The 20,342-nt window shown below is 42.2% G+C and overlaps 1 protein-coding gene across 4 annotated transcripts in view; it reads right to left on the reverse strand.

Annotated features, from left to right (window-relative positions):
* Positions 1-20,342, reverse strand: part of CFH (complement factor H) — a 154,297-nt gene that overhangs the window by 127,366 nt on the left and 6,589 nt on the right. For all 4 annotated transcript variants that reach the window (XM_053242984.1, XM_053242982.1, XM_053242980.1 and 1 more), the window contains exons 2-5: positions 8,613-8,798; positions 6,468-6,573; positions 5,343-5,419; positions 3,659-3,853 (exon numbers count right to left, since the gene is read on the reverse strand). In XM_053242984.1, the coding sequence (XP_053098959.1) occupies positions 3,659-3,853; positions 5,343-5,419; positions 6,468-6,573; positions 8,613-8,798 (564 nt within the window). The remainder of the gene's footprint in view (positions 1-3,658; positions 3,854-5,342; positions 5,420-6,467; positions 6,574-8,612; positions 8,799-20,342) is intronic.

Genomic DNA, 20,342 nt, shown 5'->3' on the forward strand with positions numbered 1-20,342 from the left:
TATGTCTTTGACAAATCAAACAGCACATGGAAAATTAGACAGCGTGGGGCAGAAAAAATTATTGGAAGAATGTATTCTGCAAATTTGCAAACAGACCAGGAACGCTATTGCCTGCGCCTCCTACTGCTGCATGTGTCAGGAGCAACATCCTATGGAAACCTCAGAAGTGTGGATGGAATTGAATACCCAACTTTCCAAGAAGCAGCAAAAGCAAGAGGACTCATAAATGATGAAACAGTGTGGGAGAGCACACTTGAAGATGCAGCACAGTACAACATGCCCACGCAACTCAGGGAACTCTTCGCCTACATCTGTGTCTTTGCATCCCTCCAGAACATGCAGGAACTATTTACCAAATATGAAGACCACCTCATCGAGGATTATGCCCATAAACACCTACACCACAATAAAGAATGCACAGTCTGCCGTGACCTTGCCCTGCAGGAAATTGAAAATTTTTTAACACTCCATGGAAAGAGATGCACAGACTACGGCCTGACATACAACAAGCATAATACCGAACACCTTACAGAAACATACAACCAAGCATATGAAAACCAAACAGCAGAACATATGTCAAAAACCTTCAATGCTGAACAAAGAGCAGCCATGGAAGAAATTATCACAGCCAGCCAAAACAATAAGCTTGAACACCGCTGCTTTTTTTTGGATGGACCAGGAGGCAGTGGAAAGACATACTTATACAAAGCCATACTCAACACAATACGTGGCCAGAACGAACTCGCACTCCCTGTAGCCTCCACAGGGATAGCAGCAAACCTTCTACAAGGAGGCAGAACATATCACTCACAATTCAAACTGCCAGTACCAATACTGGAAAACTCCGTGTCTAACATGCGCCTCAATTCCCAAGAAGCACACATCAAAAAAGCCAAAATAATCATTTGGGATGAATCAACAATGGCACCCACTCAAGCAATAACAACAGTAGACAAACTGATGAAGGAAATCATGGAAAACAACAAACCCATGGGTGGTAAGCTATTTTTACTTGGAGGAGATTTCCAACAGACACTTCCCGTAGTACCACACGGGACCCAAACCCATATTGTAGAGGCCTGCATAAAAAACAATACACTGTGGCACACATTCAAGATCCTGAGACTGCACAACAATATAAGATCAAAAGACCCAGAATTCAGCAAATGGCTAATCACAGTAGGCAACGGAGACACACCACAGATTGAGGGATTACAAGAAAACATCACTGAGATCCCATCAAGCATCATATGCAGAACAGATATCGTGAGAGAAATTTTTGGAGAAAAAATACGAGTACAGAATATCCCAAACCTAGCAAAAAGATCCATCCTTTGCCCAAAAAACAGTGATGTGGACAGCCTCAATGACCAAGTGCTCCACATATTAGAGGGTGAACCAATAACTTATCTCAGTTCAGACTCCATAGATGACACCACTGAAGAAGACACCAAAAACTACTTAGCAGAATTCCTACATGACCAAACACCCGCAGGCATGCCAAAACATACACTCATCCTGAAAGAAGGCACAATCATAATGCTGCTAAGAAACCTAAACACAAAAAAAGGCTTATGCAATGGAACCCGCCTAATTGTCACACACCTGGAAAAAAATATCATACTAGCAGAAGTTATTACAGGATCAGCACAGGGAGACATGGTCTTCATCCCAAGAATTGATTTGGCACCAACATGCACTGACCTGCCATTCACCTTGAGAAGACGACAATACCCTGTCAAATTAACATTCGCAATGACAATCAACAAGTCACAAGGACAAACCCTAGAAAAGGTCGGAATCTATTTGCCTGAACCCGTGTTCAGCCACGGACAATTATATGTCGTGCTATCAAGAGTACAAAGTTTTAAAGACGTCGTGGTCAGGGTGCTGGAAGGGCCAGAACAAGGAAGACTAATACCAGACTCAGAACAAATATTCACCAAGAATGTGGTGTATAAAGAAATACTATAAAGGCGGAAGGAGTAACCAAAAAAAATAAAGAATACTAATTACACAAAAACATAGCCTCATAGCCTCATCACTATGTAACAACAAAATGAGGGAGAAGGAAGAACAAAACAACATAAAAGGTTGGGGGAGGGGGAAAGGAGAGGATAGTAAACAGGGACAAAAGGAAAAATAAACAGCAACAAACAGAAGAGTAAACAAGGACAATGGAGAGAAAGGGGGGGAAAGGTACAGGAAAACAAGAACCAAAAGACAGTGAGCAAAAAACCAGAAAGAAAAAGAGAGAAAGAGAAAAGGGGGGAAAAAAGGCACACACATAAACACACACACACACACACACATACACAAAGTCAAGGGAAAGCTAGCGCCCGTTATTATAACGGGCTTAAAAATACTAGTAATAAATATTATAAATACTATTGTTAACTTCCACAATCCAACAAAATGGAAAACCAACAGAGTCAAAGGTTAATGAAGTCAATGGACTTGTATCAAGTCAGTTGCAGCTAACAGGAATTGCTGAAATTATTCTCAAATGATCCCCAGAGTTACATAAAGAGATTGTGATTCTCTAGGCACTGAAGTTCCGCCTAATCTAATCTGGCATCCAAATGTAGGCTACTTAGCACTCTTTCGTACAATAAATAAAAGGAAGGTAAACGTGTGTATGCTCCCTCTTGCTATTTTTTAATGCCGCATAGGAGTGTAGTTGTAATTCTAGACTCCTATGAGATTGTGAGTCAGGAATAAAGTAGTAAAAGATATCAACAGCAGAAGGGTATGATCTTGAATATGTACTATGAGACTTTAAAAAGTAGTATAATTGAGTGAAGGAGGAATACAATCAGAATCTTAGGGCAGTAACGCTGATGACTTACATACATTATATGGGTTGCAAGTTTCAAATCAGTAGTTTATCAATTACAAAACTTTAATTAATTAATCCAGTGGAGCTAAACATGAAGAGCTCCATGATGGAAGCAAGTTAGTATATAAATTAATAATGAATGGCAACTTTTTCTTATTAAACTATAAATTCTCCAATCCTTCAGTATCTCTGTCATCATCATACTGATTTGGCTATAGGATAAATCACTGAAATTTAATCAAACTATTACTCAGTTATAGAATGGATGATTAATCAACTTAAAGTATTTGATTAACTGATAATAATTATTACTTTGCATACTTCACTAACCATGTTTACTGACAACAAAAGGATACTGATACCCTCTTCCCCCTCTCAAATGCAAAGGAATTAGCAAAAACTAAATTCTAATCTGTGTTTCCAACAGTTAGTAAGGAACCAAAGAGCAATCTTTATTGTAAATTAACTGGGGGGGGGGTCTTCTTGAATATGTGGAGTCTTGACTCTCTGACTGTCACCTATCAGACTGTCTACACATGCTCACCTACTCAATCCTACTCTTACTCATGTCTATTTGCAAGAATTAATAGAAGTGAAGAACCTTGGCATCAATAAAGTCTGCCAGCTCTGTCCAGGAGGACTTTCTGAATTGGTGGAGTATCCACCTCATCGTTGCTAAGCTTGATGTAACAACCACCCACACATTCGTAAGACTTGTAGATGTTTTTAGCAGCATGGTAAACTCAGTGATGAAAAATGTTAATTGTCAGCAAGAAAATACATTGCCACAAATGCTGCATTAAAAGAAATTCTACATACCTATGCACGTTGGTTCAGGTGCACTCCATGTTCCTTGATTTGTGCAAAATATATGAGCAGATCCCTGGATTTTGAAGTTTTCAGCACATTCAAATCGTACCACCTGGCCAAACATAAATTCTTGGTCCACCTCTTGTAATCCAGTCATAATGATCCTCCCATTTTTTGGTTCTTTTACTGGGAAACACTTCTTTACTGTAAAGCAATGTGATACATAGTTTATCAATTTGTTTTTAAAAGGATAGCAAGAAAAAAAAAATACAAAACTGAAAATAAACCATTTTTTAAAATAAGTGACAATTTTTCTACTCCACAAAAAAAACCACTCAGTTATGCCACTTTCCCGCAGCAAATATGTTAGATACCCACACAGATCCAAACTGAATTCTAGAACAGACCTATGACAGGCAAATGAACTTATTCAAGAAATGCGTTAACTCACACGAGCTACTCAGTTCAGTTTTACTGTGTTAGCCACCGGCAGTAACATACAATACAAAGTAACGCGTTGGCTAGGCAATGCTTATGTTAAACCAGAAAATGTTACATCCTTATAGCACAAGGTATATAATGCAGTGCTAAAAGATTCATTATGAAATCTTGCTAATGCCAGAACAACAACAAAAACCCACAGGACAAGTTATATTTATATCACTTTAGCAAATTAAAATCTGTTTTTTAAAGGCAGACAAATATTTGCAGTCCTTCAGAATCCTGGAGAGATCCCCTGCCCTTGCATTCTTTGCCAATGAACACCAAAACAAAAGAGGAAGATGCTCAGCATTCAGTAACAAAAGCAAGAGTTCTGTGGGATCTTACAGCTCTGAAAATGGCATTAGTTGAAACTAGGCCATAGAAATGCTGCCCTTAAGGTGAACCCATCCTATGTAAGTACTGTATATTGTTCTAGTGCATATTTGTACTGCTATAAATTAAGGTAGGTAGCAACCCTAGTTTTGCATTTGGACCGTTAGATGATGAAGGAATGAAAGGGGTTATTATGGAGGAGATTGCAGAGAAGCTGAATGGGTTCTTTGCATCTATCTTCATGGCAGAGGGTACTGAGCACATAACTGCACCTGAACTGAGCTTTTCAGGGATGGAGGCTGAAGAACTGAGTCAAACTGAGGTTACAAGAGATGATGTTCGAAACTGTCTTGCAAAATTAACTATTAACACATTACTAGGCCTGAGAGTTCTTAAATAATTCAGATGTGAAATTGCTGGTCTCCTGGCAAATATATGTAATGCATCTCTTCAATCAGGCTCTGTACCCGAGGACTGGAAAGCAGTCAATGTAATACCAATTTTCCAAAAATTATTCCAGAAGAGGTTCCAGGAAATTACAAACTGGCTAGCTTAATATCTGTTCCAGAGTCAGTAGGGAAGGAAAGGGCTCCATCAGCCCCTATGGAGGCCCCCTCCCACATATACATCTGTGCATACAATTAGCAATGGTTCTTGCTATTACTTCAACATACGAAAGGCTTGGATTCAACCCTCCCCATATACACATGGGGGCTGCCAATTTGCCCTTGCTGCTGCAATTCCCCAACCTTTAGGAAGACATTTTCAGGGGGCTACTGACAGAATATAGTACAAGAGCAGAAACGTCCCATTGTAGGAGTGGGAGGAATCTTGCACAACTCTGAATCCAAGTCAATATGGTTGAAAGCTCACTTGCCTTCACAATGTGGGACATCGTTGCTCCATCCATCTGCCCGACAATCACGGTAATTTATTTGGCTCAGCATCTGATACCTGGAAGATTTTTTAAAAATGAAATCCTGACATGCTGAAAATTACAGTGGAATTTCATAGTGAAATTCGATTCTGTAAGAATAATATTTATTTATTTAGGCGGTATATAAATGTAACAATAAATAAATAAATATTGTGTATAGTTTTATAACACAAAGCCATTTAACTAGCACTTTGTATTTTGCCCAGAAACCTATTGGAAGCCAGTGTAGCTCCATCAACAGAGGAGTAATGTGGTCTCTCTGAGATGACCCAGAGACCAACCTGGCTGCCGCATTCTGAACCAACTGAAGTTTCTGTACTATGTAAAAAGGCAGCCCCATGTACAGTGCATTACAGAAGTCAAGTCTGGAGGTTCCCAACAAATGTACCACTGTTTTGAGGTCATTGATCTCGAGAAACGGGCGCAGCTGGAGTATCAGCCGAAGCTGATAGAAAGCACCCCTGGCCACCGTCTGGCCACTCTCCCTGAGAAACCAGGGAGAGGTGTGAATCCAGAAGTATTCCCAGACTGCGAACCTGTTCCTTTTGAGAAAGTGTGACCCCATCTAGAACAGGAAGATCAAAATTGTCTCTAGAGTTCTGACCCTGCACAATAAGTACCTCCATCTTATCTGGATTCAGCTTCGGTTTATTCTCCTTCATCCAGCCCATTACTGCTTCCAGACAGCCATTTAGGGAGGATATGCCAACTCCTGAAGAGGTTGACATGATATGAAATCTATTCCTTCTTATACCACCACCACCACCTGTCTGGTTTCTTCTTTTATGTGCCATGGCCAATGCCCATTCCAAGGCCACCAAGTCAACTGGGAACAAGGTAGCACCCACCAATACAGACATTTCCAGTTGCAGCCAAGATGGGAGGCCCCTACAACGGTATAGAGCCAGGGAACAGCTAGGCACCCCCAATTACTCAGAGAAATATCCCTACAAGAATGCAATGTAAACCTAATATTCTGAAATGTTAACAAAAGAGCTGCTGCTAGTAAGACTCCATTGTTTTAGACCACAATGAACAATCTAGAAAGCAACAAAGAAGATTTACCCTTCATCACACTGGAATACAGCACGAGCACCAAAGACAAATTCATTTTCATTGACAAGCACAAAAGAGCCAAACTGGAGGTCTCCAGGATGTCCACAAGGTCTTTCTGGAAATTAAAAACATAGTGCCATGTAACACTAAAGGCTAGGAGTAGAACAGGGTCTTCTTAGCAGTGGTGCCTAGGTTATGGAAATCCTTTCCCCAGGAGGCTTGCATGGCTCCACACGGCAGATTTCTCAGCTCGTCATTAAGACTGTTTTATTTCAAAAGCCTTTGACTGGAGCTATTTGCTCCTGAATGGTCTGAATGCATTTATTTGTTTTACCTCTTCTGCTATTGTTCTTAGTTGTTCTTTGTGGCTGACATTCTGAACATATTAAAATGGACAGTTCTCAACTGCTTGTGCTGTGTGAGCATCTAAAACAGTGCCTACGCTGTTGCACAAGAGTGCTCTTTCATTAATGTGTAGAATTGCACTTCCTTAGGACTACAGCAATTGGAAATATTGTCTATAGCAGGGATTCTCAATGTTGGGTCCCCAGATGTTACTGGACTTCAACTCCCATAATCCCCAACCAAAGGCCCCTGGGGCTGGGGATTATGGGAGTTGAAGTCAAATAACATCTGGGGACCCAACGTTGAGAATCCCTGGTCTATAACGTTGTAGAAATGAGATTGCACAATTTAACATACTAGCACAAACGCACTCTTGTGCAAAACTGCATGCATTGTGTTAAGACACCTGACAGCAGCATGGGCTGTTGAGAGCCACTTTTATCACTCTGTGCAAAAATGTCAGCTACCCAGCACTTTTTACTTTCTGTTATTGTCAATAGTTTTAATTCTGGTGAAAGTGAATGTTCATTTCTAGAAACCAGCTGATTCTAGTCTGTATGTTCAAAACTGGTTATTTAATGGAACAATGCAAGGGGGATTGATCTTATAAATATGTCTTATTTTCATTTCAAAATCTGATGCCTACCTGTCGTATTTTGAAGGGGAAAAATTCTAATAAAGTTTTAATTAAATTTTTAAAAATCATGTTTTAATTGTATGTCACTTTGGTGGCTCATATTGGGCAGGAAAGTATCCTGTAATATTAGCAGAATCAAGACTCAAATTGATCTTGAACACTGAGGCCAAATTGAGGCTTGAACACTGGGCCAAATCTAACAAGATGAAATTCAACAGAGACAAATGAAAAGTTCTGCATTTGATAAAAAATAAAATAAAAATCAAATGTGTATAGAATGGGGTGGGGGTGGCAGAGAGCTGGCTTTGTAGCAGTACATATGTAAAGGATTTTAGCAGACCACAGTTTGAACATGAGAAGGCAGTGTGATGCAGCTCCCAAATAAGCTAATGTAATCCTGGGCTGCATTAACAGAGGCTGGTATCCAGATCACAGGAAGTAATAGTTTCACTCTATTCTGCACTAGTCAGACCTCACTTGGACTACTACTACTACTACTACTACTACTACTACTACTACTTATATACCACTTTTCAATGAAAGTTTTCAAAACAGTTTACATAGAATAATATACTGTCTAGTTTTGGGCACCACATTTCATAAAGGACATTGCTAAACTGAGACAGTTTTAGAGGGCAACAAAGATGGTGAGGGGTCTAGAGATGAAGTTATATGAGGTATAGTGGAAGGAGCTGGGTATGTTTAGCCTGGAGAAGAGAAGACTAAGGGGAGATATCTGAAGGGGTGTCAGTAGGAGGACAGACACCCTTCTATTTACTCCTGAGGGCAGGACCAGAACCAACAGGCAAGCAGGTTTAAGCTAGAAGTTAGAAATGGGGCTGCAGCTCAGTGGTAGAGCATCTGCTTTGCATGCAGGAGGTCCCAGGTGCAATCCCTGGCATTTGCAGGTAGGGCTGAGAAAGACCTGTTTGAAACTCTGAAGAGCCCTTATGAAATACAGCAGGCAATACGGGGCTAGATGGACTAATTGTATCCTGTATGTCCCAAGTGTAAGAGCTGTTCAGTATAATGCAAACAAGTAGTTTTCTTAATGTTAGAGTTTAAACATATTTTTAAAAAATTCGCATTCTAAAAGCTAATAAGAACAATTAAGCTGTTCAAAGTGTTTCAACATCACACTATTAATATTGAAAAGTTATGTAACTACTTACTCCTACATTCTACAAATGGTGCGGCTGGTACCCAGTTTCCATTGTTACACCGAAACCTAATGCTCCCAAGTTTTATATACCCAGGCCGGCAGATGTATATGACTATGTCACCATGAGAATAGGTCTCCTTGTTGGATTGTTCTGTAAGTTCTTCACGATCTCTTCTAGGTGGTGGTCCACATCCAGCTAGATTTTTTTTAAAAAAAAATCAACAAAAGTATGATTCAGAATACTGATCTCTGTAAAAAAATTCACTCAATGCAGAAGAGAAAAGAACTGAACACTCCAAAAAATTACACAATACAAAAGTTTGCCCATAATTTCAATCACTAAACAATACTTCTTAATTGAGTCATAGGTCAGAAATAGACAGAAGACAGACTTCAGTCTATCAGTGGACATTTTCAGTATACTCCCAAATGCTTGGTGATTGCTGGGATTCTTGCAATGAATGGTAGACTATGAGGACTTTGGTCTTATCTAATTTCTTATGTTGTTAAGCAAGAGTGCGCACTAAGGTTAGTATACCTTAACCTCTCAGGGATCCTGAGTATAGAGTATTGTTTTGTAAATTAAAAGCCACCAACGGAATACAGGGATTCTAGTAAAGGATGTTTCATACAAGACTGCACTGCTGGCTCCCAGGAGCCCCCGCTCCACTTGTGTCTGAGTTCCCAGGCTTGGAGATTTCACTCTTGACATGCTCAGGAGCCTCACAGCATCGTGAGCTCTACATTTGTGGCACATGGAGACAGGTCACTTAGTTGACATTGGGCCAGTCACCCCTAGATCTAACTACTAACAAACAAATTGGAAAGGGGATCAGATGCGTGCCCACCTAGGTTAAGATACCCTAAGTAGACCCTAGAAGTGAACTAAAGCAGATTAACTTCCAGCCAAGGCCACTCTGCACTCAGACTGAAATGCCTCGGCCCCTCCTCTCTTAGCGCAAAGGATAGCAGCAAGATCCTGTGCCAATTAATTCAGCATGAAGAATGGAGATAAGGCTCGCAGAGGTAACTCTGCCTCCTCAGAAAAGGAAGTTGAATCACCGATAAGGACCTCGAGATGCACCCATTAACAATACTGATTGGATTATTGGACCCTCCATCCATGCAGATTCCCCCTTCTCACGTCTATGCTCTCTGTTGCCATGACGATCAGCCTTCACGTGCCTCGGCAATTCACACATTGTTACACTTGGGAAGAGCAACCAGCAACAATGGAATCCTTGCAGGTTCCACCCAACATACCTATTCAGCAAAGAAGGGCAACAGGAATGTGGCCCCAGGATATGTTCTTGGGTATATTAAGCCCCAGTTTCATAATCCAGTGTGCTCTCTGCATACCATCTACCTTGGAGTCACCAGCTGCTTGCGTGATTTATTAACCCCTGCTAACTGGGCAAAGAGTTACCTTTTTAACGTGGTGATTCTCTTTATTTAACAGGGGGAGAATAACTGGCCCTATCCATCGTCAACACAGTACCTCCAGTGACTGTTGCTGGTGTCCATCTTACGTTTCTTTTTAGATTGTGAGCCCTTTGGGGACAGGGATCTTTATTTACTTACTTACTTACATACTTATTATTTCTCTATGTAAACCACTTTGGAAACATTGTTGAAAAGCAGTATATAAATATTTGTATTTTGTTGTTTACTGTTCACAGGCCACCACACCAGGCTGTGTGCAGTTCTTCGTGCCATGCTACAGATTGGCTTTCTTGCCTAGCCCAATTTTCCCAGTTTTCCACACCAACATAGGAAGCTGGTTCCATGGAAAAAGCACTGTCATGGATTTACCTGTATCATCTAACCCAGGGGTGTCAAACTGAGGCCCTCCAGCTGTTGCTGGCCTAAAACTCCCATCATCCCTGGCTACTGGCCATGGTAACTGGGGATGATGGGAGTTGTAGGCCAACAACAGCTGGAGGGCCACAGTTTGACACCCCTGACTAACCCCTCTGACCTTCTCGGCCCCTCCTCTGACCGAGCTGTCTCTGAGGAATGAGGTCCTTTGGTTGTTCCAGGCGCCCCAAGGTCTCTTTGCCCAGATCAGGTGAAATGAATGTTTGCCCAGCGCTGGGCCCATCTCTATTCCTATTCCTTTTCCTTAAATCCAGCTGCCTCCCCCTCTAAAGCTTCTTTCTCTTGCCCACCTGGGAACTTATACATTTATAACTTTAACCTAAAACACCTCTTTGCAGTTGGTCTGTTTAGTAACGTATTTTCTTAACATTGCTTTAACTACACATTTCTTTCCTCTGTACCTCTCCCTCCAATAAAAGCTTTCTTTTGATTTTGAAACTTAAATCTTGCCTCAGTCCAGTCATTTCCTTGGTCCACAACTTTGCACAAATTTAATCTGATGTGGAACTGTTTCTTTCTGAGCTAATTTCCCCACACAAGCCCGAACGCAATTTTGGGGCTGTTTACCAATCACCCCGGGGGAGTTCCATTAATAACCCCTGCCACAAATCTTCCAAACAACCTATCTCAATATATTGAATACTGCCTATTTTATCTGTGTCTATTCTTCCTCTGTACTGTAATCCTGGTGTCCACTGACGGGCTTCCTGCTCTCTTTGCTCTAATGGTATCCATTCCCTTTCTTTCGTCTTGGATTGTCTTCTACAATTTCTGAGACAAGAAAGATCAACTTTGAATGACCTGCCTTGGAAGGCCTCAGATTTGGGGAGGTTGCCCCAAACCTGTTTCATGGAGTTGTTTAAATAAAATGTGTGTGTGTGTGTGTGTGTGTGTGTGTGTGTGTGTGTGTGGTAGAATATCTAGATTCTGATTACAAGGAGAACAAGTAAACCATTCCAAGTATTTCAGCATTATGTTATTGTTACTTTTGCAAAGTTATGTAACTACTTGATCCCTCTCCCCCTTCTCTGATTTAGGGAGAGAAAATGTAAAGACAAGTAACCTTCTACCAAGGGTTAGCTTATGCATAAGTAACCATTGGTAACATGGCCATTGGAAAGTCATCAGATTAATCCTGCCAAATGGTCAGGGCCAGCTTCACTTCTGGGAAAGATGTCCTCTGGTAGTGCTCCACAAGCAAACCTCTCTTCCCATCAACTCCTCTCCATCTGCCACACAGAGGGAGAATTCAAGAGGAGGCTATTACAACATACTCACTCCCCTCAATGGCAGCTAGAAGCAGCATAGAGGGAGAGTGCAAGTAAGTGAGCACCTTCTACTGCTGTTCCGAGCCATCACCAACTCCTGAGTGAATGAACAATGGCAAGGAAAAGCACAGCTGTTGCTGCCCTTTCCCTCTGTGTGGTAGATGGGAGGATGGAGGAGCCACTGTAGTGCTATAGTCCCAAAGAAAGAGGAACCATCAGAGGGAGTCCCTTCCCTGGTAGCCACTTCCTTGCCTCTGAAGGTGTTGGTACCCAGAGACAGGCCTCCAATGAAGCTCTGAACTACTGGACTAGTTCACATGGGAGGAGCACCTGGACAGGCACAATCATCAGGCACAATCTAGGATGAGGGTAAAACCAAGATTTGTAATTATTGTTGGAAATGAACTTATAGAGAGCCAATATATCACAATATGTCAATGTAAACATATCAGGGGGTATATAAATAAAAATAAATAAATAAATAAATAAATAAATAAAATTCTTAAGCTACTGACAAGGTACACTCACTCATTCCTATTTGTAAGAGACCAACTGGAATTTTTGAACAACATGGGAAGCGCATTACAGGAACATAAACTGGAGACTACCAGGCCATGGCAACTGTGGCCAGATCAAGTTTTTCTAGAAAGGGCCACAGTGGCATACAGATTGAAATTGGTTAAAGGTGCTTCAAGCCACAGATGACAGCTGGACATCTATCTGCAGGGACGTAAAAGCCCTCCTGAGCTGCAGACCTAATCTCAGAGGAATCGCAACCTGATCCAAAGCAAACTGAATTGTATTTCTTGGTCAACTATATAATCAATCAACAGCACCTTTTTGGACCTCATGCAGTCCATTACTGATGCCAGACAATGATAGTCTCACCTTGGTTTGAGGAAAAGCAGAAACAGAGCTGGGTGTTATCAAAGTTGTGCCTGTTTTCCAGTAAGAGCAAATTCTTGGTAAGGGACAGTTTTTCAGTAGGACAATGATGCAGCAGGAAAGTTTAAAACCCTCAAAAACCAATCTGCATGGGTGCTTTTGTAAGAAAAAAAAAGACACTAAGAGTTCTAAACGCAGAGCTCCACATTCTGCCCACTTTGGTTCAAAGTCTTCTCTTTATTAGTGACTTTTTAAAAGTACACAGTTTAAAAGTACAACTATTACTTTAACTCCCACTAGAGGGTGCTGTCATCATATCCAAAGCAGATGTCACTGGTTAGGAAAGAGCCTGAAAAAGGCATGCAAACTTTTCTTTTCTTTTAAAAATATTCCCTTTTCCCTTTCTAGCTTGGATATGCAGAGCTGGTCACATTGTTAACTGCATGCTATGATTCTGTATCAACCACCCCAATGAAAATGCAAATGGCCTACCTATTTTCTCTCGTGATTTCTAAAATTCAGAGAATTCTGTGCTGTGGGAACCTAGGCAGATGTGCAGCAGTTGTTCAACACTGCTGTGTACTAATGTTATTGCTTTGGGGAGTGTTTGAATCATTGCATTATATACTTTTTAAAAACCCTTGTAGGGATCTCATATTCATTCTGTATGATTCAGAAGATGTTACTCAGTGAGTAGAGCAGCAGTCCTGTGCAGATTTAATTGGCCACCTTGACATTTACATCAGAGGAAGCATGCATTGGATCAGGTTGCATGGTCTTGGAAGTAGGTCTTACTTGGGAGTAAGTCCACTGAACGCAGTGCAACTTACTTCTGAGTTAATGCGCACAGGACACCTTAAAAACTTGTTATTCTTTGAATCCTGTAACAAAAGAAGTGTGCTGGCTTTTGTTTTGTCTAAAATGAAAAATTCACAAACACAAAAGTTACATGAGAATTGTCATGCAGGATAACCATAAAAGAAAAAGTTCTTAAGACCAGTATTCCAACATGTGCCAGATGCCTCTTGAAACTTACAAGCGGGACAGGAAAGTGCATGGCCATCTTCGTTATCAATAAGCATTTCATGTAGCCATCATGGCTAATATCACACCTGTCTTTGGTATGAAAGACAGACACCCAGTACGACTGACTGGTGGCAGGTTCAGGACAGACAAAAGCAAGTACTTTTTTCATACAACACTTATGAAATGTGCATGTGAAAATGGCCCTGTACTTTATGGCTTTAAAACAAGAAGTTCTGGTAAGAAATAATCTGCCTCTATTCCTTTCACTATCCCTACAACTGGACTAAATTTGGTCCAAATCAGCTAGACAGTCCACAAGTTGGCACACGTGTGCCTCAAACATTCACGCATCAACCATCTTGAACTGGGGTGGATGGCATCAACATAAACTATGCCTCTGAGGTGTCCCTATGTGTCCCTCTAACTGTACCAAATTTGGTCCAAATCAGTTCCCACTTGCACCTCAAATGTTCACGTGTCCACCATCTTGAACTGGCATAGATGACATGATGGAACCGGGGGGGGGGGGTTCAGTTCGATCACAAACTCAAGAACCCCCGGACCAAACCGTCGGACCACGGACCGCCGGACCAGTTTCGCACATCCCTACTGGCAGAGCAGCTGGCTGTTACAGGGGAAAGGAAATCAGTAATTTAGTAACTGTTTCCACTTCCAACTGCTTTGTCAACTCTCAGGCCTCAGGGAGCAGCTCCAATGACCCACAGAGTCTGGCCTTGCTCCTCTGCAATGCTAGGTCAGTTCAGAATAAGACCAAAATTGTCCACGATTTGATCATGGATGAGGGAGCTGACCTGGCATGTATAACTGAGACCTGGTTGGGGGAGGTGAGAGGTCCAGTGTGGGCTCAGCTTCTCCCACCAGGTTACTCTGTTGTGGAGCAGGCCAGGGGACGTGGGCAGGGTGTGTCTGGAGTGGCTGTGGTCCATAAGAATACCATTTCCCTTACCAGGGCTCCTGTAAGACAGCTGACTTATATTGAGTGCATATTTTTGTGGCTGGGAACTAGGGATGGATTGGGGATTCTGTTGGCATACCATCCTCCCCACTGCCCAACTGACTCCCTAACTGAGCTGATGGAGCTGGTCGCGGAGTTGGTGTTGGAGTCTCCTAGACTTTTGGTGCTGGGGGACTTCAATACCCACTTTGAGGCTGGCTTGTCTGGTGTGGCTCAGGAGTTCATGACAACTATGGGCTTATCCCAATTAGTTTCAGAGCAAACTCATGTTGCCAGCCACGCACTCGATTTGGTCTTTTGTTCAGATCAGGGGGGTGTTCCATGGGTGGGGGATCCAGTGGTTTCTCCATTGTCATGGATAGACCACTACCTGGTTAAGGTTGGTCTCACAGACACAATCTACCCCTGCAAGGGTGGCAGACGTATTAGGATGGTCCATCCCAAAAGCCTGCTGGACCCAGTAGGATTTCAAAAGGCCTTGGAGGATTTTGATGTTGGTGCGGCCAGTGATTCTGTCGATGCCCTGGTGGGAACCTGGAACAGAGAACTCACCAGGGCACTAGACATGATTACTCCTAAGTGTCCCTTCCGACCTGCTTCAAAAATGGCCCCTTGGTATACTGAGGAGTTGCAGGGCCTGAAGCACTTGGGTAGGCGACTAGGGAGCAAGTGGAGAACTCAGTTTGAATCTGACAGGATACAGCATGTGACCCATTTAAAGACTTACATGGTGGCAGTACATGCAGCGAAAAAGAAATTTTGGTCTGCGCGCATTGTGACTGCAGGTTCGTGCTCAGCGGAGCTATCCCGGGTTGTGAGGAGTTTGGTTTCTGCTCCTTCTACTTCAAATCCATCCCCGGGGTCATTCTGCTGTGATACTTTTAATGGGTTATTTGTGAATAAGATCTCTTGTATTCAGGCCAACTTGGACTCTACTAGTTCTGCAAGGTCTACAGAGGAAGTGTCCAGCGATCCCTCTTGCAGTATTAGATTGGATCAGTTTCAATCTGTGACTCCTGAGGATGTGGGTAAACTGCTTGGGACAGTGTGGCCTATCACCTGTTTTCTGGATCCATGCCCGACTTGGCTGCTTCTGTCTAGCAGGGAGATGGTTGGAAGTGGCCAAGTTAATATCATAAATGCATTGCTGAAGGAGAGTAGGCTGCCTCCCTGTCTGAAGGAGGCAATGGTTAGACCACTTCTAAAGAAGCCTTCCCTGGACCCTTTATGTGTGAGCACTGCAAGATATTCCCCTCAGGGGATGAAGCCGCTCTGAGAAGAGCAGAAGGTTTCAAGTTCCCTCCCTGGCTTCTCCAAGATAGGGCTGAGAGAGATTCCTGCCTGCAACCTTGGAGAAGCCACTGCCAGTCTGTGAAGACAATACTGAGCTAGATAGACCAATGGTCTGACTCAGTATATGGCAGTTTCCTATGTTCCTATGTTGACCCCTTAGCAATGGATAGTTACAGGCCAATCTCCAATCTCCCTTGGTTGGGCAAGGTGATTGAGGGGGTGGCGGCTGACCAGCTCCAGGCAGCCTTGGAGGAAATTGATTATCTAGACCCATTTCAAACTGGCTTTAGAGCTTGCTATGAGGTTGAGACAGCCTTGGTCAGCCTAATGGGTGACCTTTCCTGGGGAATTGACATAGGGAGTGTGACTATGCTGATTCTGCTGGATCTCTCAGCGGCATTCAATACCATTGACCATGGTATCCTTCTGGATCGCCTGGGGAAGTTGGTGACAGGGGCAAAGCTTTGCAGTGGTTCTGCTCCTACCTCTCAGGTAGATTCCAGACGGTGGAGCTTGGTGACATTTTGTCTTGTGCTCCTCAAAATGGGAGCTGTTATATGGAGTCCCCCATGGCTCCATTCTGTCACCAATGCTTTTTAAAATCTACATGAAACCACTTGGTGAGGTCATCAGGAGATTTGATGCTGGATGTTTCAGTATGCTGATGACACCCAAATCTACTTCTCCTTTTTTATCTTCAGGAAATGGTACTCATTTTCTAAATGCCTCCTTACAGGCAGTAATGGGCTGGATGAGGGATAAGAAATTGAAGCTGAATCCATGCTAGATGGAGGTGCTCCTTGTGGGGGCCCAGAATCTGAGGAGTGAGTTAGATCTTCCTGTGCTGGATGGGGTTGCACTCCCCAGGTAAGAGCATGTGCACAGCTTGGGAGTACTCCTGGACCCAGGCCTCACCCTGGTATCAGGTGGAGGCCATGGCAAGGAGTGTTTTCTATCAGCTTCAGCTGATTCAACAGCTGCGCCCATTCCTTGAAAAGGATGACCTCAAAACAGTGGTGCATCAGCTGGTAACCTCCCAGATCGACTATCGCAATGCCCTCTACGTGGAACTGCCTTTTACGTAGTCAGGAAACTTCAGAATGCAGCAGCCAGATTGGTCTCTGGGGCAATCTGGAGAGGCCATATTATGCCTGTTTTGAAACAGTTACACTGGCTGCCAAGATGTTTCCGGGCAAAATACAAAGTGCTGGTTATTACCTTTAAAGCCCTGAACGGCTTAGGGCTGAGTTATCTTAAAGAGTTATCTTATCTTTCTTCTGCATGATCCCCACCGCATGTTAAGGTCTTCTGAGGAGGTCCGTCTCCAGTTACCATTGGTTCACCTGGTGGAGACCCAGAGGCGGGCCTTCTCTGTAGCTGCTCCTGGGCAGTGGAATGCACTCCCAGCTAAAATCCATAATTCGAGATCATTACTGTCCTTCAGGACCTTTCCATTTGACCTGGCTTTTTAGGGTTTTAAATGATTGAAAAACTGTTTTATAATTGTTTTAAATGATTGCCCTGGATCTCCAGGGCCTTTTAGCTGTTGAATTGTTTAACTGGTTTTATTTTGTTTTAATAGTTCTGATTTTAACTGTTACTTGTTTTAATTGTTTTTATCTTGCTGTAAACCTTCCTGAGCCATTTTGGAAGGGCAGTATATAAACTGAACAAACAAACAAACAAATAAATAGCACACAGATGCTCTGCGTGAGTTGAGCACACTTCTTCTAAGACATTCTAAAATGTTCCAGTTCTATGGCATAAATTAGAAAAAGGATGGCACACATTAGAAAAGAGAGTGTATTGGCTGTCAGCTGTTCACATGGAGGCCTTGGATCATATCAAAAGTTTTCTGGAGAGGGGAAGACTGGTGCAATTCCTCCACCTTACTATTTAGGTGCTGATTCAAAGAATAGGTCTCCCAACCAAAGTAGAACAATAGATACAGCAGAATTGTCTTGGCTGATTGACTATCATATAATGGGGTAGCAGTAACATAGTTCTCAGACATGGAGGAATTGTAAATGCCACTGGTGTACCACCACTACACCTCCTCTTCTTCCTCCTGCTCCTGCCACTATTTTAAAAAGAGGGGAAGGGTATGGAAGAGGAAGTGGTAGAGGTGTAGGATAGAGCATTAAGACTGGGGCGCTGCTAAGTAAGGGGGAGGATCGCACTGGCAATGCTCATGCACCACCAGATGTGGGAGTCATGTGGTAAAAGATGGAATGGCACCTTGCAGCAATGTCTTAGGCACTGGGGGGAAACTTGAGCCAGCCCTGTTCACTGAAGTCCCATGATACTACATTTAGTCTTGTGTAATCAGTTACAAAGAATATCCATGACATTATATTCCCTTTTCTAATGTATGCCAGCCTTTTTCTAATTTATGCCATAGATTTGGAACATTGTAGAATGTCCTAGAAAAAGTGTTGGATAAAGAAAATAATTTGTATTTTCATATATATATATATATATATATATATATATATATATATATATATATATATATATATCAGCACCAGCTCCTCAGGATTGGAAAAGGTGTTACATAATTAAATATTGATGATCCTGAAGGTTACTTTAATCTAAAACTGAATCTCAAAGGCAAAAATGCAGTTGAAGAATTCTCATCTTCTCATGCAAACTTACATTTTCCCCATTACCACCTTTAAGAATGTCTGATGAGCCATTGAAATAAACTGATCTACAATATTATTTGTGATATTACACCCAGACAGAAGAGTATTTGAAAATTGGACTTGAGGATTAACAAAGAAAACACAGTCCCTCGTGACTAAGATATACCACATTTTGACTCCCAAATCAAGTTTAGCAATTCCAAGCAGCACTTCCCCAGAAGTTTCATTTACTTGCCGAGTCTTGATATGGAGTATGTATAAATTCTCCCAGAATCCTCTGAGTGGCTTTGGAATATAATGAGTAAGAGTGGTAGCACAGACTAAAGGCCAATGTCCATTTTATGGTTGCCATGGAGATACTACCAGAGGTGAAGATGGCTGTTACAGTATAATTAAAATGCACAATTAAAAACAATACACAATTAAAGTACAAATATTAAATTTAAATATAAAAATACTACATCTCTGTCAAAACTTATATAAAACAGTAAAACACAAAACAGGGCAGCAAAAGCAAAAAACAGTTATCTCATATAAAAGCAACAGCAAAACACAGTTCTTTCATATAAAAGACTTGGAGGCTGTTCTCACACCTGGGTTAGGCTCTGTGTGAGCACCTCGACCAGTTTTAAAGCAGCAGAACAAATTCTTACTTGTTAAATACGTTTCTGCTTATTCTACCAATAATAGATGTTTGCTTATTAAATACTAGAAGAAAATGTGTGTCTAAGATGCCCCACTGGCCTTACTATAGTCAAGATAGTTCACTCTATGTTCAGAGTGGCCTTGGCTGGGAATTAACCCAAGCTGGTTAATTCCTAGAGTCTACTTAGCTGGAACCCCAACATAAGGAGAGGGGGTGGATCTGATCCCCATTGTAATTTGCTTTGCTTGTAGCCAAATTTGCCCCACTGGCAAAAGATAACACGGTCTACCTAAAATACTTAGGTAGAGAAGGGATTTTCATCAGGTGCAGTTCTCACCACCACCCCACCCAACAACATAAAAATATAAGAAGAGTCCTGCTGGATCAGACCAAAGGTTCATGTGGTCCATGATCCTGCTTTTCACAGAGGCCAACCAGATGACTCTGGGAAGTCTACTAGTGGGACATGTAGGCAAATGAAGCCATTTCCCTCTGTTGCCTTTCAGCATCTAGAGACATACTAAGATATTTAGAATGCTTTTCCAGTATTCAGACACATACCTCTCCTAACAAAGAGGGACCTTTCCAAGTGGTGACTCCTGTTATAATTAGCAGGGAGAAAGCAACTATCCTTTTTCAGCCCAGCATAGCGTGCCTCTCAGGGTCTGGTGCTAAGGTTGCCTTTGTGTTCTTTCAGATTGTGAACCCTTTTAGAACAGGGAACAGTTGTCCCATACATTTTGCTAAGTAAACTGCTTTGGGAACATAGCAACATAGGAAGCTGCCATATTCTGAGTCAGACCATTGGTCTATCTAGCTCAGTATTGTCTTCACAGACTGTGAAGTCTTTTCTTCACAGACTTTGTCGACCTGATGAAATATTGTCTTCACAGACTTCACAGACTAGCAACAGCTTCTCCAAGGTTGCAGGCAAGAATATCTCTCAGCCCTATCTTGGAGAAGCCAGGGCAACTTGAAATCTTCTGCCCAGAGCAGCTCCATCCCCTGAGGGGAATATCTTACAGTGCTCACATTTCTAGTCTCTCATTCATATACAACCAGGGTGGACCATGCTTAGCTAAGGGAACACATGCTTGCTACAAGACCAGCTCTCCTCTCCCTT

The sequence above is a fragment of the Hemicordylus capensis genome, chromosome 4, assembly GCF_027244095.1.
Source record: "Hemicordylus capensis ecotype Gifberg chromosome 4, rHemCap1.1.pri, whole genome shotgun sequence".
In the NCBI taxonomy this organism is placed as follows: Eukaryota; Metazoa; Chordata; class Lepidosauria; order Squamata; family Cordylidae; genus Hemicordylus; species Hemicordylus capensis.